This window comes from Gobio gobio, assembly GCF_949357685.1.
Source record: "Gobio gobio genome assembly, chromosome: 12".
Classification (NCBI taxonomy): domain Eukaryota; kingdom Metazoa; phylum Chordata; class Actinopteri; order Cypriniformes; family Gobionidae; genus Gobio; species Gobio gobio.
In genome coordinates this window covers 52342299-52367960 of record NC_137105.1, presented here as the reverse complement: position 1 = coordinate 52367960, position 25662 = coordinate 52342299, and the positions used below count along the sequence as shown (strand labels likewise).

The 25662-nt window shown below is 44.7% G+C and overlaps 2 protein-coding genes across 2 annotated transcripts; both read right to left on the bottom strand.

Annotated features, from left to right (window-relative positions):
- Positions 1-2788: 2788 nt before the first annotated feature.
- Positions 2789-6437, bottom strand: LOC307134954 (polymeric immunoglobulin receptor-like). The gene is made up of 5 exons (XM_079831047.1): positions 6111-6437; positions 5657-5974; positions 5120-5431; positions 4709-5032; positions 2789-4149 (listed from the first exon to the last, which is right to left on the bottom strand). The coding sequence occupies exons 1-5, from the start codon at positions 6148-6150 to the stop codon at positions 4058-4060; spliced, it is 1086 nt and encodes a 361-aa protein (XP_079687173.1). The 5' UTR covers positions 6151-6437; the 3' UTR covers positions 2789-4057.
- Positions 6438-19237: 12800 nt separating this feature from the next.
- On the bottom strand, positions 19238-21350 carry LOC307135356 (complement C1q-like protein 2). Its single transcript, XM_079831708.1, has 3 exons — positions 21096-21350; positions 20637-20765; positions 19238-20547 (listed from the first exon to the last, which is right to left on the bottom strand). The coding sequence occupies exons 1-3, from the start codon at positions 21301-21303 to the stop codon at positions 20270-20272; spliced, it is 615 nt and encodes a 204-aa protein (XP_079687834.1). The 5' UTR covers positions 21304-21350; the 3' UTR covers positions 19238-20269.
- Positions 21351-25662: the final 4312 nt, after the last annotated feature.

The following is a 25662-nucleotide window of genomic DNA, read 5'->3' as shown; positions in this document are numbered from 1 at the left end:
CAGACAACACCGCTGGCAGGTGACGCAGGGACCTCGATGATCAACAGGTGTATCTGTGCTGGTGAAGAGTGAAGCGATGGTGATGAGGGTGAAATCCGGCGTGAAACGATGAACAGGAAACAACGAACAGGAATCCCAGAACAAACACCACACGATCATCCAACGGAACAGGAACAACTCAGGACACCAGACAGCACACAACATCGACAAACGATCTGACAAAGGAGAGGAGAAAACGGTGAGTATAAATGCAAGTGATAATGACTCGCAGCTGGCGCCGATGATAGATGAATGAGCATGATTGCTCCGGCCACGCCCACGGATCCACGCAGCACATACCAACACAACAAACAGAGACACGAGACACAAAAGAAAGCAATGCATTCATGAACCGTGACAAGAATGTCATACACACCTGGGATGAGTAAATCATGGGGTAATCTGCATTTTTGGGTGAACTAACCCTTTCAGGATTAATTTCAACATATTTGGTAAAAACACATCTTCAGCAATAGATAAAGGCTTAAAGCAGTTTGGATCTGTTTTTCTCTGCGGAAGCTTTGAATAAACCCCTTCAGAGTGACTCAAGACCCCTCCGCTTCACATCCTGATCTCTGTCTGGGTTTATTCTGCGAAAACAACCAGCTGGATGTATTATCCCTTACATGCCTGTATAATTTGATTCATGTGAACCCAATAAAACTGGTTAAATAAAACACATTAAATGAATACCTTTGTTCGGTCCTGCTGTCTGTCCAAATCATGTTGTAATTCTTTGACAGTTCTTGATCCTCGTCCATCCATCCTGACGTGGCCATCACAGGTACAGTATCATCACAGCACAGACGAGATGAGATTGTTGAATAAAGTCGCTATTTGTGTTTGTTTTTGCACACTAAAATATTCTCATCTCTTCATCACATTAAGGCTGAACCACTGAACATCACATGGACTATTTAAACAATGTCTTTACTGCCTTTCTGGCCCTTGAAAGTGTTCATCACATTGCTGTCTATGGAGGGGTCAGAGAGCTCTGGGGTCATCAGAAATATCTTCATCTGTGTCTGAAGATGAACGAAGGTCTGACGGGTTTGAGACGACATGAGGAATTAATGACAGGATTTACATTTTTGTGTGAATTAACCCTTTAATTCAATCGCCATGTCACTACTGTCACGTCTGATATATTGTGCTCTTGCTCAGTTCTCATCACCTCTACATCATTTATTAAAGTCCATTTGACACACAGGGTTTCTGCAGGCTTTATGAAGGTAAAGTTAAGACCTTTGTATGGCCTAGAATAAATTAAAGGGAACATAACACATTAATATGTTCTCTACATGTAAATGAGCACACAATGAGTTGTATTAGTGACCCTTCAAAGATTGACAAAAAACAAAACAATTTCCAACAGATCTCCGTAATTTTTTATTTTACAAACAATAGCTAAAAAGTTTGAGAAGAGAAATCTTGTGACGGTGATTTTATGATTAAAACAAGAACAAATATCTGCCAATGTGTTCATAAAAATCAACTTAATTTAAATGCAAGTAATTTTCATACCCAATGATATTTGTTCTTGTTTTAACCCGTTTAATCTCGTGTCTTTTTTCTTATTTCTGGAAGCTCTAAAAGTGTTGTTGGCTCTGGGCAGGAAATTCAACTTTTAAATGAGGGATGTCACCATGGACGTCAGAAGCAAAAGAAATGTGGGTGGGTCCTCTCTCAGAAACATTTTACTGGAGTAGATGCCATTTACATCATGTACACATATATACCGCCTTGTTTGCTAAACGTCTGGTTGGGACAAAATTACGGAAATCACCAGATCATTGAGAGCAGCAATAGTGTAGGGGTCAATAGTGTATGCCATCAAGTTTTTTTTTGCGGAACTCACTCTACTCCCATCACATATCAGATCGGAAAGGCATTTATTTTCAATAAAAATGAAGAAAATATTAGAAAAGGGGAAATAAAGCGTCTAATGTGTTTAATATAAGTTAGGGGAAGGTGAACAGACATGTGCTGAATTAGAGATGATAAAAGTGAGTGGGTCCAATATCATTGATCATAAGAAGTGGGTGGGGCTTGTCCCGTCCTCACACAATGGTTCCGACGCCCTTGGATGTCACGGTACCAAAATTCCAGTAGTCGTTACCAATACCATAACAATTTTACAGTACTCAGTACCAATTTCAGTACCACAGCTAAATGTTTAAAAAATATATATATTTAACTATTTAAAAAAAAATTGTTTATTATTTATGATGATAATCATGACAAGTAAGAAAGGCAGCAAGCAGTCGAATAAGCAGAATCCAGGCAAACACAGATCAAAGGGCAGAAAAGAATCAGGGTCAGGATTACAGGCAGATCAGTAACAGTGGATAAACGCTCAGAAATGTCGCCGTGGCAAAAACAAGACTTTGCGATGAGTGTGTGAAAGTTCAGAGTTTATATAGGCAGGGTGACAAGGATCAGGTGTGCAGTAATCAGTCCCAGAGTGAGGGTGTATGGGAAATGGAGTCCGACTGAGAGTCAGTATTCGGGTGAATGCGACCTCTGATGGCCGACGGTGGGATCTTCACCAGCGTTTGTGACAAAAGGCTGTATGCTGTTTAAAAGTACACATTGTGAAAAGTGAAAAATAATCAACCATCTAGGCATAATTATTATTATTAGAAGAGATGTATTATTATTACATAAAGACAGCGCTAAATCTACTGAACAACAGTAGCCCAATATATTCTGTAAATTTCATTTTTTTTTTAAACCAAACTTTTATTTTGACGAGTTGCCGTGAAGAGCTTTGAGTGTCTGTGTTCATGATTTGACAGTTTCCTCAAATGAAACAGTAAATTCTCATGAAGTGACGGTTTATGCGTTCATGTCCTCATATAGTGACACACGGCAGAGACTACAAAGACAGCGAGTGTCTTGTGTGTATGTGTGTGTGTGCGTACGCCCGACTTCATTCACACAGAGACGCAGAACATGCAGGAGTAATATTTAGATAGTATTTTGCAGTTTAATATCCACTAGTATATATTGGGCTTCAGTCTGGAGTCCTGCGCTTAGATAAACACAGAAGCGACTGAATGCAGCTGCGGGGACTGAATACACTCGGGAGTCGGTACTGCAGAAATGCTGGAATAATTTCAGGACCGACTTGGTACCGAAGTACCAGTACTTGTGACATCCCTGCACTGTAAAAAAATTCAGGTCTCCAATTGAAAATGTTCTAGTGACCGATCTCATCTACATTTTTCAGTTGGCCATAATTGAATTTCTGTGAATTGAAGCAATTTAAGTGATAATGCAATAACTAGTTCAGTATTATCTATAAAGATAGTCATGATGTATTTATTGTTGTACTAATTTTGACATTTAAGCAATTTAGACTTTTAAAAAAATATATTTGCATGAAAGATTTGTTAAATATTGGATATTTAAGACATTAAGATAAAACAACAACACATTGTCCTAATGTGATACTTTGCACAGAATCTACATTTATTTGAGGTGAATTCAAACAAATCAACAACATTGAGGCAGTTCTGTTCCTAACGGTAGACCTGCTGAAGAAGAAGTGACAGCTACAAGAAGAGCAGCAAACACACTCACGGGAGAGAGAAGAGACAGAGATATCAGCAAACACACACACAGGAGAGAGAAGAGACAGAGATATCAGCAAACACACACGGGAGAGAGAAGAGACAGAGATATCAGCAAACACACACGGGAGAGAGAAGAGACAGAGATATCAGCAAACACACACGGGAGAGAGAAGAGACAGAGATATCAGCAAACACACACACAGGAGAGAGAAGAGACAGAGATATCAGCAAACACACACACGGGAGAGAGAAGAGACAGAGATATCAGCAAACACACTCACGGGAGAGAGAAGAGACAGAGATATCAGCAAACACTCACGGGAGAGAGAAGAGACAGAGATATCAGGGAATGAAGACGATGAAAAGGGAAGTGAAGGTGCAGTTCAAGAGAGAACCTTTCATTATTTTGCACGGCCTCAGCCTAAAGATCTAAACATTATTTATGTGATGACCATACAAAACACTTGGTTCTCCGTGGTTCCAACATCTGTTGTGGGTTTATGGGATGGCCTGGATGGTGGTGGTGATGTCTCTGAAAATTTTGTATATGAAAATGACAAAAAAATAATTTCTAAATTATGTTTTTTTTTTTTTCAGACCAGAACTTGACATCATTCTCTAATGGTGAAGAGACATGTTACTGATGGCTTTCACACATTCATTACCCAGAATTCAAGTTGTTGATACACAGAAACTGTTTGTTTGAGTTTCTGTAAATAACGCCTGTGGTTTCACACTGAATAATACAGTCCAGCAGTGTCACTGACAAGCTCCCTTAAACTGCAGTTAACTATCCTGTGTCCAGATGAGCACACTAAACACTGCAGTGATACGAGATTAACACACACAGAACTAAAAACTGCATCCAGATTTCAGTCCTGCGTTCACACACTGCTGTAGAATGACAATCATACAAACTGCAGTTTGTGGTTTTGCTGTTAAACAGACAGAACATCTAAATGAAAAATAACCCTGTGGTTAAACCTGCTTATAGAATCAGCTTCAAGCATCCTGATAAATAACACACAGTGATCTTCTGAAGAGATGTTATACTACCTTATGATTAATATCAGTGAGAAAAGCATCCGCACCTGTGAGGTTGATCAGGACTCGTGTGATGAAGCTCTTGTGTCCTCCATCAGACTGAACTCCACACCAGTATTCTGAATGTTGTTCAGTCACATGACTGATGCTTCCCGTCAGGAGCCGCTCTTCTCTGTCATCATACAGCTGGATCTTTCCCTCACGCCTCCATCTTCTGCTCTCATTCACAGACGTCTCTTCAGCACAGAGATCAGCTCCAGATCTCCGGCAGAGAAACTTCACATCACTGCTGTGGGATTGTGGGTATTTGCAGCTGATGTTCACAGATCCTCCTGCAGCCGCTGATAGACTGATGCTCTTCACACAATCATCTGTTTCAGATCCAAATAAAGCGCAGTAATGTTAGAATGACCAGATATATTCATGGATTGACCTCATAATGACTGAAAGCGACTCACCCTTCTCAATGTTCAGGCTAAATTTAGAGAAGAAACTGTAGTCTTCAGAAGCTTTGACTATAATCTTATATTCTCCAGAGTCGTTCTCATTCAGCTCTCTGATAAACACACGTAAGAGTCCTGCAGATCTGCCCTCATGAACGGAGAATCTTCTGTCATGTTTCCATTCTGAGGCTCTGTTAGTGTTTATTACAGGAAAACATTCTCCAGATTTACAGATGTATTTCTCATGGTTCATGTGTTTCGTCTCATATTTGAAGTTTATGATGACGTTTCCTCCTGAATATCCTCTCACGGTCCTGATTGGTTGATCTGTTCAACACAAACACAGATCATTTGTCATTTTGTTCTCAGTATAAACACATTTATCTTCACTTTGCTACAACATTTATGAACTCAAGTCCAGATGATGAGTGTAAATCTTCCATCAGGAGATGAAAAGGTTATTGATGGCATGAGTTATGAGTTAGACGAGTGAACGGCAGTAAGTCCAGTCAGTGTTGAGGATCGTGATGTTGTGGAGTCTCAGTTACTCACCGGTTATAACCTTCAGATTCACTTCAGTGGAGGAATCACGTCTAACCATTTCAGCTCCACAATAGTACATCCCAGAATCCCATTCTCTCAGATTTCTGATGGCCACAGTGAAGACGGCTGAACTTGTGTCGTAATACAGAGAGAATCTATCCTTCTGAACCCATTTATTTTTCTCATTAGTCTTGATTTGGTATGTGCAGTCTGACCACTGTACTTTACAAAAATACTTCTCATTTCCTTTATATCTTTCATCATATTTGCATGAGATTTTGACTCCACCTCCTGAATATCCGGTCACTTCTATGGAGCTCACGACACCTACAACAAACCAACATCTTAACACAACACTAATACACACTGAAGGGAGATTCATGTCAAAGGTCATTAGTTATGGATAAAGACTTGTGTTCATTATTTAATCTCTGTTCTGGTTCTTCTGAGTTCAGATTCTTACCAGGAATCATCAGCAGAGTGAAAGTCCAGATGATCTTCATTCTTCTCTCTTATTAAATGATCTTCTCTGTTGTCTGTTGATTTAGTTCTTCTGAAGCTCTCGATGTGTGTTCAGATGAGGTTTGAGTGTTTCTTTCCTCATTACATGTTTAACATGAAGTGCTGAATGTGACGGAGACGCCCAGTTCCTCTGAGAGAGAGAGAGACAGAGAGAGAGAGAGAGAGAGAAAGAGAGAGAGAGACAGAGAGAGAGAGAGAGAGAGAGAGAGAGAGAGAGAGAGAGAGAGAGAGAGAGAGAGAGAGAGAGAGAGAGAGAGAGAGAGAGAGACGGAGTCAAGACTTTGACTTTTAAAGGCCTTTTAATTTACAACATTTTTTGAAACATTACAAAGCTAGTATAGAAAACACACAGACACACAAACAATTATACATAAAAAATTACCAATTAAAAAACGTATTTCCAAACTCTCTCATTGTCACTAAAGCATCTCTCACACACCGCCTCATTTAAAAAAAAGGTACATTATCAGTTTGTAATATGCAAGCTCAATAGCAACCATAAATTCTACCAATGATTTAAAAGAGACAACAAATCAACATCTTGACCAGCATTTTTACATTGATGTGTTTTCAGGATTGCTAACTTGGCTTGGCTCATTAAAAATTGGCAGGCACAAACTGCTCTCGCCACGACTGTTACTGCAACCAAAAATATATTTGTAAAATAAAATCACAATTTCATAATTTGTTTTTCCAAAAGTACAAAAAGTGGAACCAGCCTTGAACACTCACAAAATAAATAAAACCCATTTAGTTTTGACACAAACCGACCCGCGGTTCGAGTCCCGCATTCGCCGAAATCTATCTTCTGCGTTTTCCCATCACATATCATATCAAATTCCCTCTAATGCATGAATTATGTTTTTGCATAAAAAAAAAATAATAATCTTATTTTCTTGAAGATTTAAGATAACAGATTAACAAACAAATTAAAAAAAAAAAAAAAACCCACCCCCTTAGCAGATTTTATTTTGTTGCCTCAGGGCAACGCTATGCAGTATAGGTAGTAAATCACAGAGAAAAATGTAATATTGTCTCAATGTTTATTAGGAAAATCAAGAGGGAACTGGCACTCTTTTCAATTAATAATGGGTTTCAACTATTTAATTGTAGCATTTGGTCCATTTACACACAGTGGTAATTTTCCTTTTAAAAACACTTCAAATATGTCTTAGCAAGTAAAAAGTATTTAATCTGACTAAAACTTATTTTTCAATCCATCAAACAGAGGTAGTTTTCTTTTTTCAAACACTGTAGAACCTGTTTGAACAGTTCACTTTCTCACTCTAGAATGTACATTTCCTGAAGAAAATGTGAGTGGTGCTTGCCGTGGCAAAAAAAATCCTCTCGGATGCTACTGGGATGCAAAAAAGCCAAGCAACATGTCTGTAGGATGTTCTGGGGCTGAGATATGGCTTATTAATGTGTTCGTACTGTTGCTAGGGTACTGTACATGGTTGCTACGATGTGTCTATACAGTTCTTGGGGTGATATTTAAAGACTATTGGCCAGTCTGAGTCAAAAGAGCCCACCCTCATGACTGTACGATGTTCTGGGGCTGAGATATGGCTTCTTTATGTTGCAATACGGTTGCTAGGGTGCTCTAAATGGTTGCTAGGGTGTGGCTATACAGTTAATGGGGTGATATTGAAAGACTATTGGCCAGTCTGAGTCAAAAGAGCCCAACTCTGTATTTCTACAATGCTCTGGTACTGAGATATGGCTCGTTAATGTTGACATATGGTTGCTAGGGTGCTGTAACTGGTTGCTAGGGCGTGGCTATGAAGTTATTATTATTATTTTACCATATTGTGCACAAATAACATGTAATGAGTTGTGATAACATCCAAACACATTGTCAGCAAAGACCTCCATAAAAAGTACCCCTTATCGCATAATGTTGCCCTGAGGCAACAAGAAGAAAAACGTCTCGGTTACGGATGTAACCCTCGTTCCCTGAGGAGGGAACGGAGACGTAACGTTAGTGACTAACGAATGGGGGTTTCGCTTAGAAGCCTATCAACTTCGAGTTTTGAGAAAACGCCCAATGGCGTGCCAATGCCATGGGCATGCGGAATTTGCATACGTAACTCCGCCTCACTGCGTGAGTAAGGAAGTACGAGGCAATATCGCATTATGTTACCTGCTTGAGGAGCCAAGACTGAACTCCTGCGTTCCAGGTAGCACAACTGATGTGGCAAGGGGACGTTACGTCTCCGTTCCCTCCTCAGGGAACGAGGGTTACATCCGTAACCGAGACGTTCCCTTTCGTTCAGTCACTACGACGTAACGTTAGTGACTAACGAATGGGGGTCCCAATATAATCCCGCCACTCAGCTGTCTTCCAGTGCCCTGCGTAAGTGTGAGTACCCTGTCGTAAGGCTAGTACGGACGAAGGACTCCCACTTAACACAGGAATACCAAGGTACACTGGGAAGCATATCCCAGAGAGGAAATGCCAAAATGCCTACCCGTGGGGAGGACTTAAGAGACACATATGACCCGCTGAGGGTTGCATATGGAAGATCTCTAGGGTACCAGCCGAAGGTGGATTTTTAACCCTAGGGGTGGCGGGGACACGCCAAGGGAAGAAACCCGCTCACTGCGGAGACTCACGGTGAAATACATATGTGGGGGTCGCCGGAGGGAACCATGCACATGGGGCACCTGGCCGGACATGAGGGTCTGGGCTCGAAAGGGCAGACTGAACTGATGTCGGCGTCGACAGTGCTGGAGGAGCTCAGGGCTCTCGGGGAGCTCACCTGAGGAAATATCTCACATATCCAGTCCGTGGAGTGGAGTGGCGAGCAAGCGAAGACACCTGAGCCTGGCCCATCACCGGCCCCTCGGGGGGGCGACTACATAGTCGGACACTGGCTCCACTCGGAGATTGTAGAATCTGGCGAATGTGTTGGGTGTCGCCCAGCCTGCAGCTCTGCAGATGTCTGCTAGCGAGGCGCCATGCGCTAGAGCCCAAGAGGAGGCCACACTCCGGGTGGAGTGTGCCCTCACACCAAGGGGACATGGTCGGCCTTGCTGCTGGTAAGCCAAAGCAATGGTGTCCACTATCCAGTGAGACAGCCTTTGCTTCGAGAGAGCACTTCCTTTCCGCTCTCCACCATAACAGACAAAGAGCTGGTCTGAGGTCCTGAAACACTGCGTCATGTCTACGTAGGCGCGGAGAGCGCGTACTGGACAGAGCAATGCCAAGGCTGGGTCTGCCTCCTCCAAAGGCAGCGCTTGCAGGTTCACCACCTGGTCCTTAAACGGAGTGGTGGGAACCTTGGGCACATATCCAAGCCGGGGTCTCAGGATCACGTGAGAGTTAGCCGGCCCGAATTCCAGGCACGCTTCGTCAACCGAAAATGCCTGCAGGTCCCCGACCCTCTTGACTGAGGTCAATGCGGTCAGCAGAGCCGTCTTCATAGACAGAAACTTAATATCGACCGACCGCAAAGGCTCAAAGGGAGGTCTCTGCAGAGCAGTTAACACTACTGCGAGGTCCCAAGAGGGTACGAGAGGAGAGCGAGGAGGATTCAGTCTCCTGGCTCCCCTCAGAAACCTGATGACCAGGTCGTGCTGACTTACCTTCTTGTTCTCCAAGGGATCGTGGTGGGCAGATATTGCGGCCACATATACCTTGAGGGTGGAGGGAGACAGCCTTCGCTCCAGCCCCTCTTGGAGAAACTCAAGCACGGACCCGATCGGGCATTTCCAGGGGTCTTCTTGGCGGGAAGAGCACCAGGTGACGAAGAGGTTCCACTTCAACGCATAGGCATGCCGAGTGGACTCTGCCCTAGCGGAAGTGATGGTGGCGACCACCGTAGGTGGTAGGCCACTCAAACCTGCCGCGTCCCGTCTAGGAGCCACACGTGGAGGCTCCAAAGGTCCGGACGCGGGTGCCAATGGGTGCCCCGTCTCTGAGTAAGGAGGTCCGGTCTCAGAGGAATAGGCCAGGGAGGGGCTGTCGCAAGGAGTATGAGTTCGGGGAACCAGGTCCGGCCGTGCCAGTACGGGGCGACCAAAAGGACCTGCTCCTTGTCCTCCCTGATCTTGCACAGGAGCTGTGCGAGTAGGCTCACTGGGGGGAACGCATATTTGCGTGGGCCCCGCGGCCAGCTGTGCGCCAGTGCATCCGTGCCGAGCGTGCCCTCGGTCAGGGAATAATACAGGCTGCAGTGGAAAGAGTCGTGGGAGGCAAACAGATCTACCTGTGCGTCGCCGAACTGTTCCCAAATCAGCTGAACCGTCCGGGGATGGAGTCTCCATTCTCCCGGAGAGGCTGAAACCGCGAGAGCTCGTCGGCTGCGTGGTTCAGGACTCCCGGAATATGGACAGCACGAAGGGACCTCAGGCGCTTCTGACTCCATAGGATGAGATGGCGGGCGAGTTGAGACATACGGCGGGAGCGTAGACCGCCCTGGTGGTTGATGTACGCTACTACGGCCGTGTTGTCTGTCCGGACAAGCACATGTTGACCCTTCAGCAGCGCTCGGAAGCGGTGCAGGGCGAACCGTACTGCCAGCAACTCGAGGCAATTGACAGCCAGAAGGCGCTGGGGTCCTGTCCAGGAGCCCGCGGCTGCTTGTCCATTGCACATGGCACCCCAGCCCGTGGCAGAGGCATCCGTCGATACGACAACATGCCTGGAAACTCGTTCTAAGGGCACACCTGCCCGTAGAAAGCTGAGGTTCGACCACGGGGTGAGCGTCTGTAGGCAGGCCCGAGTCACTTGGACCCGGAGCGTGCCAGACTGCCATGCCCATCTCGGGACTAGATCGCGAAGCCAGTGCTGAAGCGGTCTCATATGAAGCAATCCGAGCGGCGTTACCGCGGCTGCAGATGCCATATGCCCCAGGAGCCTCTGAAATAGTTTCAGTGGAACCGCATTCTTGCTCTCGATTTGTTGGAGGCAAGTCAGCAGAGACTGCGCGCGCTCGCTCGAAAGCTGCGCGTACATGGCGACAGAGTCGATCTCCATACCGAGAAAAGAGATCCTCTGCACGGGGTAAAGTTTGCTCTTCTCCCAGTTGACCCGAAGGCCCAGACGGGTTAAGTGGTGGAGAACCAGATCTCTGTGTCCGCAAACCTGCTCTCGAGAGTGGCCAAGTATGAGCCAGTCGTCGAGGTAGTTCAGGATGCGGACCCCGTGCTGCCAAAGGGGCGCAAGGGCTGCCTCTGCGATCTTCGTGAAGACGCAAGGGGACAGAGATAACCCGAATGGGAGAACTGCGTACTGGTATGCCCGCCCCTCGAAAGCAAACCGTAGGAACGGTCTGTGTCGAGGAAGGATGGAGACATGGAAGTAGGCGTCCTTCAGGTCGATCGCTGCAAACCAATCGTACGGACGAACGCATTCGAAAAGGCGTTTCGCAGTCAACATCTTGAACGGAAGCCGGTGAAGGGATCGGTTCAAGATGCGAAGGTCCAGGATTGGCCGTAACCCACCGGTTTTCTTGGGTACAATGAAGTAGGGGCTGTAGAACCCCGACCTCATTTCGGCTGGAGGGACAGGCTCGATCGCACCCTTCGCCAGTAGAGTGGCAATCTCCGCACGCATGACGGGGGCATGGGCCCCGGTCATGGTATAGCGGACTCCCCTGTAACGGGGAGGAGCCTGCGCGAACTGAATCGCGTAGCCGAGCCTGATGGTCCGGGCAACCCAGCGGGACAGCCCCGGAAGCTGAAGCCAGGCTTCCAGAGACTGCACCAACGGGGTCATACGGACGACAGACGTACCCTGGGTGGGGCAGCGAGGCAGCGTTACCGGCGCGGACAGGGGAGGCTGTTGGGCGTCCCCGGGTCGGAACACGGTTAACGGCTGCGCCCTGACAGAGGAGACCAGGAAAGGACTCGCGTTCCACTGGGGTCTGCTCTGCCAGGGGGCTGGCGACAGAGAGGGACGAGAGTGGCGAGACCCGAGGGTGGCGCGCACTGCCGTCACCGATCTCTGGGGGCTCAGGGATGGGGTTGTCAGTTCTTTCTTTAACCACATTAGGGTGCTGCTGACCCGGGGGCCAGCAGCTGAACAAAAGATTCTCCCCCGGCCCTCCACCGGGGGAAGGAGCGGCCCTGCCGGCGTCTCCTGGAAAGAACTGCCCATCCCTGAGCCGTCCGCATCAGGAGAGCCGCTTAGCCTGGCGTTTCTTCGCGGGCTGCGGGGCTGGAGCGGACTGGGACGCCTTCCTGCGGCTGCCTCTGCGCGGCCCGGGTGGAGGCTGCTGCTTGGGTGGCGCAGAGGCGGAGGAAGCCGCGGGAGGGCGTCCTCGGCGGCGAGCATGCTGAGGCACCTGCGCGGGCGGTGGGGTGGAGGCAGCAGCTGACCGCCGGGGCAGGATGTATTTTATTGCCTCAGTCTGCTTCTGAGCGGCCGAGAACTGTTGGGCGAAGCTCTCGACCGCTCCGCCGAATAGCCCATCCTGCGATATGGGGGCGTTGAGGAAACGTGTTCGCTCAGCGTCGCGCATATCAGACAGGTTGAGCCATAGGTGTCTCTCCTGGACCACATTTGTGGACATCACCTGACCCAGGGAGCGTGCGGTCACCTTCGTCGCCCGGAGAGCGAGGTCGGTGGCGGCACGCAACTCATTGCTGAGTCCTGGATCAGCCCCTCTCTCGTGCATATCACACAGCAACTTGGCTTGGTAAGCCTGAAGAGTTGCCATGGTATGCAAAGAAGCGGCGGCCTGCCCCGCAGCTCTATAGGACTTCGCCACCAGGGATGACGAAAACCTACAGGCTTTGGAGGGGTGCTTTGGGTCACCACGCCAGGACGAAGCGCTCTGAGGACACAGTTGCACCGCAACAGAACGTTCGACTGGGGGGACCCCAGTGTACCCATGAGCCGCGGCTCCATCGAGAGAGGTGAAGGCGGAAGAGGCCGCCAAACGTTCACGGGAAGACAACGGGGCCTTCCAGGAACGCGCGACCTCTTCATGCACCTCGGGGAAGAAAGGTATTGGAGGAGCGGCCGGACGGGTGTCCGGACGCGCCGCCTCCAAAAACCAATCATCCAACCGCGAACGCTCGGGCTGAGGCGGAGGGTTCCACTCCAGTCCAAGCGCTGCGGCGGCCCGAGACAGCATGGCTGTCAACTCTGGGTCCGACTCGGGCAATGCTGGCGCACCCGAAGGTGGCAGCACAGCCGAATCATCATCCTCAGATGACTCCAGCCCACCTTGTGATGCGGCGATAGACATCACTTCCTCTTCCGCCGCGCCAAACGCCACAGTCGGGACAGCAGGAGCCGGCCCCGATGTAGACGCCTGAGCGCGGACCGGGTCAAGTGCCTGAGAGGGGGGTGTGGGCCGAGGAACTAGCGTCGGAGCTTTGTTCCACACCGTCACCCTCAGATCACCCTGGTCACCAGCCAAAGTGCCGCCTCCAGAGGAGACCGCAGATTGGGGGGTGGCGGAGGGGACTCTCGTTCCGGCATCAGCACGGAATTCACGGAGTCTCGATCGAAGCACTGAGATGGCCAGGTTCCCGCAGAGGGAACATGAGTCATCCACGAGTGCTGCCTGAGCGTGCTGAAAGCCCAAACACGTCACACAGCGCTCGTGCCCGTCAAAAGAAAAAAGCGATCTACCGCACCCAGAAGTGCACGGACGAAACATCCTGAAAAGGACGTGTCAGGTGCAAGCTCTTTTATGAGAGGAAACTTTGCAGTCGATGCCGAAGCGCCCAGGGAAACACACACCAGCTGGATGCAGACCACTGCACAGATCAGCAGGCAGGAAGTATGCGATCACTGGAACGCGCCGTCACACCAACACCGACTGGAAAGCTGCTCGTCTCGAAGAAGCTGACAGAGTCTCAGAAGGCTGTAGGAGTGAAGAGGTAGGTACTCTTGGCTCCGAAAGCAGAAACATAATGCGATATTGCCTCGTACTTCCTTATATACTCACGCAGTGAGGCGGAGTTACGTATGCAAATTCCGCATGCCCATGGCATTGGCACGCCATTGGGCGTTTTCTCAAAACTCGAAGTTGATAGGCTTCTAAGCGAAACCCCCATTCGTTAGTCACTAACGTTACGTCGTAGTGACTGAACGAAAGGGAACTGAATTTCTAAACATGCTAAATTAAAAAAAAGTTAATAAAACTTGACAAACAACTTCTCTACACCTTCATGCACATACAAATATTTTTATTTACAGTTCATGTCATTGTAAATAAGATTACTGAAGCAAATAATCTTACCTTCTTCTCACACCATGTGCTCATGTGACCATATGTCAGAAAAGGAAGCCCCGCCTTCAAATGATGCTTGATAGTGACTCCCACACCTTATTGGACCATTCTATAGCAATCATTTGACCATTTTGATTGGTTGCAATTATTTAAAGAAACATGTACTGGAAATTAAACTTAAAAACACTTTCCGTTGCCTGAGAGCAACGCTATGCAGTAGAGGGTTAAGAAAATATTAGAAAAGTGGAAATAAAGCGTCTATTATGTGTTTAATAATAAGTGTGTATCGATTAGGGGTAGGTAAACAGACATGTGGTAAATGTTAGAGACGATAAGAGTGAGTGGGTCCAATATCATTGATCGTAAAAAGTGGGTCGGTCTTGTCCCACCCACATACAATGGTTCCGACGCCCATGGTGATGAGACTCTTTATAACACAACTTCACGTTTTAAAATAATTAAATGCCATTAAATATGAAGTGTCTGGTTAATTTGTGTTTTTATTCATTTGTAGAGCTTGTGTGTGTTTTTATAGGCAGGGCTTGGAGACAGTTCACTTTCACTCATGTTTTATTATGCATATATACTGAAATTCATTAAAACTGAACCGACGTGAAAAAACTGATCCGATCTGTTAAACCCATGTGTGATGAGACTCTTTATAAAACAACAGCACGTTTTCATGAAAGTGCAATTTATTACATGTGATCTACCGTCTGTATACACTCACCTAAAGGATTATTAGGAACACACACTAATACTGTGTTTGACCCCCTTTCGCCTTCAGAACTGCCTTAATTCTACGTGGCATTGATTCAACAAGGTGCTGAAAGCATTCTTTAGAAATGTTGGCCCATATTGATAGGAGAGCATCTTACAGTTGATGGAGATTTGTGGGATGCACATCCAGGGCACGAAGCTCCCGTTCCACCACATCCCAAAGATGCTCTATTGGGTTGAGATCTGGTGACTGTGGCGGCCATTTTAGTCCAGTGAACTCATTGTCATGTTCAAGAAACCAATTTGAAATGACTGGAGCTTTGTGGCATGGTGCATTATCCTGCTGGAAGTAGCCATCAGAGGATGGGTACATGGTGGTCATAAAGGGATGGACATGGTCAGAAACAATGCTCAGGTAGGCCGTGGCATTTAAATGATGCCCAATTGGCACTAAGGGGCCTAAAGTGTGCCAAGAAAACATCCCCCACACCATTACACCACCACCACCAGCCTGCACAGTGGTAACAAGGCATGATGGATCCATGTTCTCATTCTGTTTACGCCAAATTCTGACTCTACCATCTGAATGTCTCAACAGAAATCCAGACTCATCAGACCAGGCAACATTTTTCCAGTCTTCAACTGTCCAATTTTGGTGAGCTTGTGCAAATTGTCGCCTCTTTTTCCTATTTGTAGTGGAGATGAGTGGTACCCGGTGGGGTCTTCTGCTGTTGTAGCCCATCCGCCTCAAGGTTGTGTGTGTTGTGGCTTCACAAATGCTTTGCTGCAGACCTCGGTTGTAACGAGTGGTTATTTCAGTCAAAGTTGCTCTTCTATCAGCTTGAATCAGTCGGCCCATCACTGCATGAAAAGTGGGATTTTCGACCCCGTAAACGCCTTTAGACTCCCGGAAATCTCCCTAATTTTCGGCAGTTTTCGACAATTTAGAGGCAGCGAACGTCGCGTTCGTCTGTGCCACAAATTGTCGTAAACGAACCATGACGTAGGTGGAGAGCCCCCCCGCTGAGAGACCGCGGAGGTGCGACGCCTCTAATTAGCATATGAATAGCAGCGAAACCAGAGAGTCAACGGCCAGACTTGAATTTACTCACTCAGTATTGGCTGAAGCCACTACTTTTAAACAAGAAAAATCCCTCGTGATTGGTTGGCAGATCACTGCAAACCAATCATTATTGGTCACCCTGGCTCATTATAAATGTAAACCCCAATAATAATAATAATAATAAATATATAATTTTTGTTGTAATAATTTATGTTTTATATTAATGTTATTCTGCTATGAACTACACTATTCATACCATCAAGGAATATATGGGAAAATTTGCCCGGACCGTGCCGTTTATTCAAAGAAAGAGCTTCCTTTATAAACACACAGTTGTTTATTCAAAGAAAGAGCTTTATTGTTAAACACACAACTATGTACAGTGCAGCAGTAATGTCTCTTATGTTGTCCTCCAAAAATGTCAAAAGTAGCGCCCAACACATTCGGGAAACACAGGAGTATATGGGTAGTTGCCGAGAGTTCGGAGAGCTCCAGGCTGCGAGAGGCCGCACAATCCATCCAGACAACCCGTCAACAATGCCGTCTTCCTCATCAGACATGAGGTCAATGGTCGCGCACTTCCAAATGTCCATCTCATCCTCATCCAGCACACTCTCGCTTCCAGCAACTGTAATACAATCCATAAAGACAATAAGCAACCTGAAAAATACTCACATTGACAAAAAACAGATCTAATATAATAAATCTTACCCTTTTTCTTCTTGATCGACTCCGAGCTAAACTCTTCGCAGTTTCCGCCTGCGATGTAAGTTCAGGTTGTTTATATCTGAAGCTCCGGCGTGTCGATTCATAATACGTCTTACAGGCAGCTGGAAAACAATTACATGAGACTGGTATTAATAAGAACAGTCACGGTAAAATTAAACAAGGAATGAGAAAAATATTAGAAGTTATACTCACACACAATTTCGTCGTGATCAGCGGTTAAATCTGGACTCGCGGAAATCGCTCCAAGCAGATAAGAGCTCACGGCTTCGTTATGAGGCGAGGATAGTCTGTGAAAACAAAATGTGCAGTTTTATGCTGGTATATATTAACGCATACATTTCCTTATACAGCTGAATAAAAGCATATTCTTTAAATCGTAACGTTACATTACCCATGCTCTGGTTCATAGCGCCTGCAGTTTGCCTCAGAGTTGTGAAGACGCCACAGCTTTACCGAGCAGCTGACTGACTGTAACCAAACGCGACGCGCAGTTTGAAGACAGCTGAAAATTAGTCGAAAAAGTTGGCCGCGTCCATGCAGAGGAGCTGAAGGCGAGACGGCGTCCTATCATTGTTGATCACGAAAAAGCAAAGCAGCAAAAACACGGGCAATGTATATAAAAAAAGAGTCCAAAACACGTCTGTTTAAAGCTCGTCTTCAAGTTTTGTACGCGTCATGGCCATGACCTCGCACGTGATTGGACGAGGGCGAGAAGCTCGTCGGGCTCCTCCAATCACATGCGAGGTCATTGTTATAAGGATGTTTTCCAGAATTAATGAAAAAACTCTGTATTAATACATTTTCCTGGACAGAATGGAAAATGTATTTAGTACCACATGCATGTACAGACTACAGTTCTCGCTCACAAATTTAATGGGATTAGGATTGATTGTCTTGATATAGTCAGTTTATGACAGTTTACAAAGAAGGGAGTCTAACAACAAACTGATTTTAAGAAATATATTAAATTAACAAGAAAATGAAACAAAAGAATGTTAAGAGGTGAATAAAATAAAAAAATGTTGATGTATTTTGGCTGTGTGCGTGTGTGTGTGTGTGTGTGTGTGTGTGTGTGTGTGTGTGTGTGTGTGTGTGTCTGCCTGCACAGATGTGTGTGTGTGTGTGTGTGTGTGTGTGTATGTGAGTGCGTGTTGTAAGAGTGGACTCCTGCAGATGGTTCAATCTACAGGGTTGCCAGAGACTAAAGAAACGTTATCAGAAAGATGGAAGAAAACTGTACATTTCTTGTCTATTTCCACCCACTGCAACTCATACCAACGACGGAGATAAGTGCAGTTACAATAGCAAAATATGTGGGAGAGCGTTGCTATAATATGACTATATTGTATTGCAATAGGGAGCACTTCAAAGTCAATACTAAATCAAAACTAGTTAGCACAGTATTTGTAATAGAAAGGATTTAATGACAAAATCTGGTTATGGTTACACTGAAAATAGTTTCAAAATGGATGAATGAGATGATAAACTTATACCATTAATCGTACCCAGCATGAATAAAATGTTACCAGAGAGAGAGAGAGAGAGAGAGAGAGTTGGGGAGAGAGAGAGAGAGGAAGAGAGAGAGAGAGAGAGAGAGAGAGTTGGGGAGAGAGAGAGAGAGGAAGAGAGAGAGAGAGCCACAGTTCCAATCCTCTTTTAATTATTCCTTGACCATGTGACTGAAACCAAATGTATTCTTTTAAACTGACCAATCAGACCAAACTCACACATAACATTCAAACTGAACAATCAGACCAAACTTCCCCCACTGTCACACATAAAGGTGTGACCCCATGTGGCCTACAGGCCTGCCTTTTGTCTTCCAGGTCCTTGTGATAAGCAAATGTGTTGACAACAGTAAAGCAAATTTCTTTGTTGGATTTCAAATATCAAATATCTTTGATTATTTTCAATCCCTTCAGTGTGATTGTGTGTGTGTGTGTGTGTGTGTGTGTGTGTGTGTGTGTGTGTGTGTGTGTGTGTGTGTGTGTGTGTGTGTGTGTGTGTGTGTGTGTGTGTGTGTGTGTGTGTGTGTGTGTGTGTGTGTGTGTGTGTGTGTGTGTGTGTGTGTGTGTGGTGTGTGTGTGTGTGTGTGTGTGTGTGTGTGTGTGTGTGTGTGTGTGTGTGTGTGTGTGTGTGTGTGTGTGTGAGAGAGATAGAGAATCACAAGAGTCCGGAAATCAGTCCACAGAGGGGCTTAATTTATCCCTATATTCTTCAACCTCTTTGAGGTTTCAGACCACCAGCTCCAGAAAAACCTATTATATTTATTTTCACTTTATTTAAGCTAATGGGTGTGGCAAAAGTGCTTCAATTACATATAGGCATAACACCGTAACTTTTTATTTTGTGTGTATTTTTTTTAACATAACATTGGTTATTGCTAATGACATACAGAGTAATTAATCTACTCTGTTAGCCCGGACAAGTTGAATACTTAAAAAATTGGAGCAAACTGGTTGCCCTAAAAATGTAGTAATGTGAACTAAAACGAGTACATTTAACTTAAAATGTTTTAGTTAAAAAAATTCAGAACCTAGATAAAACTCCCCCTGCTGCTACTCTGATTTGCATTTGTGTAGCTCACAGCATGTTCATTTACATGATAAAGCCTCCCCTAGAATTAAGGGGAGGGGGGATCATGGGGGGACAACTGCCAAGCAAGGCCCAAGTCAATTTCCAACAATTTACGGCAGTTTTCGGTGTTGCCTGCAAATTGCTGTGCACAGTCGTAAACCTGAAGTTTCACGGCAATCTACAGTGTCACATACTGACGAAAATCCCACTTTTCATGCAGTGCATTCTCCTCTGACCTCTAGCATCAACAAGGCATTTTCGCCCACAGGACTGCCACATACTGGATGTTTTTCCCTTTTCACACCATTCTTTGTAAACCCTAGAAATGGTTGTGCGTGAAAATCCCAGTAACTGAGCAGATTGTGAAATACTCAGACGGCCCGTCTGGCACCAACAACCATGTCATGCTAAAAATTGCTTAAATCACCTTTCTTTCCCATTCCGACATTCAGTGTGGAGTTCAGGAGATTGTCTTGACCAGGACCACACCCCTAAATGCATTGAAGCAACTGCCATGTGATTGGTTGATTAGATAATTGCATTAATGAGAAATTTAACAGGTGTTCCTAATAATGCTTTAGGTGAGTGTAATTTGTGCTTGTGTTTGTGTGTTTTATGCAGGGCTTGGAAGCAATTCACTTTCAATATTTCTATGTGAACCCATGATCCAGTGTCTTTCGAAGTTTTGAAAATCTACCAATACCTTGTTGAAATTGCACCAAACCAATTAAAAAACCCAAGTAAGCTGATATTTCCCCTTAACCCTTGAACCCATAACATGTCTCATGACTGTTGTGTTTGCTCCAGGGTGTGTTTTATTTACATGGGATTGATCAGAAAACCAGTAAACACTGTGACATTGTCTGAATCCCAGATCCAAGTCTGCTTTGTGAGTAGCACATAGACATGATCCCCTTTCTCCAACAGCAGCGTTAAGCTGTTTCCTCCATTCTGTGGAGAACCTTCACTCTTGTTATGTCCTGCTGTTGCTTCTTGCTTTCCATTCCTATACAAGACCAGCCTTGTTCCATGTGTAACTCCACAATGGTAGAAGAAACTGAAATAGTAAACTCCTCGTAGCGGTGCTGTGAATATCCCTGTTAAAGCATGAGACAGATCTGTAACAGCTGTACATGCATTATACACGTGTGTTGATATTGTTTTCAGCGGTGTGGATGAACAATACCTGTGGCCTGGTTGTAGGCTCCACCAACATTAGTGAGGACATTCTTGTAAACCAGTGTCGTATCGTGGTCAACTGGTCCAAAGAAACCCTTCAATCCTAATGAAGCTGAAAACACCACCTTTGGCTTGTCTGAAGAGAACATACGCCTTCTTAAAATGAGGACAATCGGCTCAGTAGCAATGCAAACAAATGATATAGGCCTAGAACACTTTTTGAAACACATTTCTATACAAAACTAAGATTATTGGAGTATGTTTTATAGGGGGAAAAACTAAAAACTATTTCAGTTGGTCTACTTCAAAACTCCATATTTAATTCAATGGGTTTCATGCCATTTCTTTATAATTATTTTTAAAAATGTCCTAGCAATGTCTGATTGAAAACTGTAAATCCTACATCAATAGTTTTTCAGTGTATATGATATTCTAGCACACAGGTCTTCAAACACATCAGTCTCACCTCGGTTTTCCTTCTTGAGTTCCTCAATCTGAGCTTCACTGTCAGCCAGTCTGACCTCCAGAGCTTTGAGTCGCGTCTCCATGCCTCCATGATCCTTCAGTAGGTCTGTACATATTCCCAGAGGACAAGTACACAGGGTTTCAGAGGTGACCAGTTCAAATATAAGACATTTGCACAGAAGCAGAAGAACTGCTTTAGTTAACCTCATTCTTAATGCTTTAGCTAAAGTGTGTTAGAGATGTGTGTGCTGTATTCATCAGAATGCTACAAATCTGACGCTTTTATACCGTCATCTGCAATAATTCACACGTGATGGACAATTTAGCCAATGCCAGGCAAACACAGCATATGACTGTTTCTCAAAAACACTGTTGCTCTACATTTGTGCTTAATGTTTCACAAATGGATGATGCAATATTGACAGACTAAAGCTGTTGATGTTTTCTTTGGCAGCTTCATCTGTAAAAACACTGAACTCTGGACGTTCACTAATGCTCACAAATCTGTGTTTTAGAACAGCACTTGTAATATGGATGAACACATCTATATTATTATCATGTGAAGCTGTTTATTTGTAATGTTTTTAGAATATCATGTGTAATATTACACTCTAAAAAAAAGGCTCGTAATCATAGGGGAACCTTTTTTAGTGCTATATAGCACCAATTTTGGTGCTTCAGTGGTTCTTCAGCGGTTCTTCAGAGGTGCTATATAGCACCTTAGTCAAAGAACCGGTGAAGAACCTCAGAAGAACCGCTGAAGAACCACTGAAGCACCAAAATTGGTGCTATATAGCACTAAAAAAGGTTCCCCTATGATTACGAGCCAAGAACCATTTTTGGTGCAATATAGAACCTTTTTTTTTTAGAGTGTATAGCCAGGGAATTCTGAAAGTAAAAGGGGGGATTATGAACAGAAAAGGGTTGTTGAGAAAAAAAATCTTAATCTATCTTAATAAAACCTTTTACTTGTGCACTATTGGATGGCAGAAACTGTAAAGTGCTTGATGTCACACTGACACCTGTTGTCTTGATCATGCTCATGTGTTTGATGGTAGTCATTAGTTTTGTCTTTATAGCTCTCGTGTTCCCATTGGTCTGTGTTTAGCTTTTCCCGTGTAAGCACTGTTCCGTAAGTTCACGTGAGCCGAGCCGTGTCTTTGTTTGCTTTATGTTTGCTCATGTTAGGGAAATAAAGCTGCACTTTGGTTCTACCAGCGTGCCTACAGTGGACTCATTACAGAACGCTGGACTGTCAAATATGAACACAGCAGTTTGAGTATATTTCACCTTTATCAAGACAAACATCATGAGAACATCAAGCACAAATAACATCACAGGGACGTTCAGAGAATGCTGTTAGAAGTTATATAATGTTGTTTTCTCTCAATGTTACGAGAATGTATTTTAACTATGAAAACATTATAAGACATTATTTCAGGAGCGTTTATTACTAACATTTCCATAACTATTACATAACGTTAGTGGAAGTTCTCGTTCCTCTTTTCCTGTTATCTGAGTATAAACAGAACATACACACTTTTTCTGTTGTGTTGTTTTCCACATGTCTTGTTAGATTTGACTTGTGCGATGTCTAGTTATGTTTGAGTTTGTGTTTTTGGTTTAGAAAATGTAAGCTTTGCTCTTTATGATTCCATATTTTGGACGGTGTACCTCCCAGAGACTCTTACACAGTTTAGTGTACTCCCAGATGGCAAAAATCATCTGGCCCAGAGTTGGCCCAGACCATTCGTAAATTCTGTGCCAGATCCGCGCATCGGACTTGGGCCGGTGTCTTTTGGCACAATGGGCCAATACCGGCACGGATCCGTTTTTACTCATCCGGACCAGCACTGGGCCAGCTCCGGACCAGATGCGGATTCCTTCATGACGATTTGGCCTAAATGTGGGCCAGATCTGGTCCAGCTCTGGTCCAGTATCATTCCATATCTGGGCCAGATCATTTTGTATGCACGCACGAAAAAAAGGTACAGTGCTGTCACTGGGGCGGTACCCTAAGGTACAAAAGTGAAAAGGTACATCTTTGTACCTTACTCACCCCTAAAAGGTACATATTAGTACCTCAAAAGGTACATATCAGTACTTTAAGAGTGCGTGTTAGTACCTTAAAGGTACATATTAATACCTTTAAAGGTACATATTAGTACCTTTTCGGTTTTGTACCTTAGGGTACCGCCCCAGTGACAGCAATGTACCTTTTTTTTCTAACAGTGCAGGCACGCAGGCACGCACGCACGCACACACGCACGCACACACACACACACACACACACACACACACACACACACAAAGTAGTATTCATTAGGGGTGTGCATTGGCACTGCCCTCACAATTCGATTCGATTACGATTCACCAGGTAACGATTCGATTCAATTCGATTCTACGATGCATTGCGATGCATCAAAATTCTACTGCACACAACAAGGCAAATTTTTAATCAGTCATGAGGCAATACAAGCAGTCAGATATTGAACAACAGATTGTATTGGCTGCTATGTGTGTATTATCACTCTCCTGTATCTTTGACATAAATGTCATTAAATAAAATAAAATTGAATGGTACAGTAAAAAGCTTTGAGACAGGGCACTTCATGGATCCTGTGCAAATATTAATCCGTAATTACAGTCACACTATTGTAACAACAACCACCACCCAGGCACCCAGCAATAAAAATATTCAGTGCAACACACACAGTAACGTTGACACTAGGGACTCGTCAATTCTCGTGCTTGATTTTAGTGTGGCAGGCGCGTTAGCAGGGCGTAAGCAGCGCATATTTTTTTCGGCGCCCGTGTTAACAGATTAGAGCATTCACATCGCACGCAGAGGCGGCGCGGCAGCGCATCGCAGGAGGAGAAGCAGCAGTAGTGCCGCGATCGTTTCGGCGCCGAGTCTATTTTTCCGCGCTGCTCACGCTGATTTAAAGCCACAGTGGATTGTTCTTGATCAAAACTGACCAGATTAACATGGAAAATAACAAATTCCACCATGAAATCATGTAGTGAAGTGCCCCGTGTGTTTCACAATCACCATATGACATCCAGAGCTGTTAAAAAAATTAAAAACACAACACTGCCAGAAGTTTTTGCCCAAACTTCAAAAGCCTGTTTAAATGATTAAAACTAGAAGCATATATTCACTTTAATGTTAACTTACATTTATCATGTGAACTACTTATATACAACAAGTTATGTGCATATGTGTTTGGGACAGAGGGGAACACGGTCGCATTTGCAGCATGCTGCCCATCATAAATCAAAGCACGAGACAGACGGGGCTCGGAGGAGAAGACCGTAAATGTGACATAATGTACAATATTTGTCTGCATTTGCAATATCCGCGCGAGACAAACGCTGCCAGTGTGAATCCACAATGGGGGCGCGGGCTCCGGCTCTCCATACCCACCGCTCCGCGTGCTGTGTAGTGATGTTACGTTCGTGAACGAATCGTTCTTTTTGAACGAATCTTTTAGGTGAACGAATCGTTCTCGTTCAAGTAGTCCACTGACTCATATTTCTCGTTCACTGAAATTCCTCCCTCCACAGCAGCATGGCGCTATTAGCAGCGAGGAGCGAGCGCATGCGCAGCTCTGTGGACTGTTTCATCCTGTCAATGACAAAACTTCCAGCCAATAGCGTTCGAGTATAAGATGTGACGGAGCATGTGATTTGTTGAATTCAGTGAACGAATACGCCTTTTACTGACCGAGATGCTTTTGAGTCCGACTCTGAACCAAAGACTGATCTCCTTCTCGACTTGTTCGTGAACGAACTGTATTTCGTTCGTGAACGAAATGAACCAGCTATTGAACGATACTGATAGCGAACATGTAGAGCTCGGCTTGTGTAGTTAGGCATATACGGTATGCAGCAAAGAAAGACATGTACACTTTACCATTTTAATGAAAACAGTGTAATAATGCAGGCTGATGGTTAAATGATTGTATAATTACTGATGTATTGTGTTTGTATTATTTATTTTCATTGTTGTTGTTTTATAAAATTAATACAAATTACTTCATTACGTTTGAGTCATGTCATGCAATTCTCCAAAAACTGCAAAACAAATAAAAAATGCGATATTATTGGAGTTAACGAACACGTCCATCACTGACCGAGTTGCTTTTTTGAGTCTGAACGAGAGATCTCGTTCGTGAACGAACGAACTGGTACATCTGGTTCATGAACGAATTGAACCACCAACGATACTGAACGAACACGCCCATCACTGAACGAGAGAGAGAGATCTCGTTCGTGAACGAATTGAATGAACTGCTGCTAGATCTCGTTCGTGAACGAACTGGTGGTGCATCTCGTTCGTGGAAATGGATGTCGGTCATTTAGCATGTGAATCACTCTCGTTCAGCAATAAGCAGAGAGCGGATGGCTGCAAAGCGCAGTTTTAGGCTACGATTGTTTATAACTCTACGTTCGTTTACCATAATCCCAGATATATCTGAATAATATGAATGTGTAAATGTCTGACCAAACAATTAATTGTTAATCATGCAAGAAAACCTTTGTGCTTTGGTCTTCTGAACTTATTT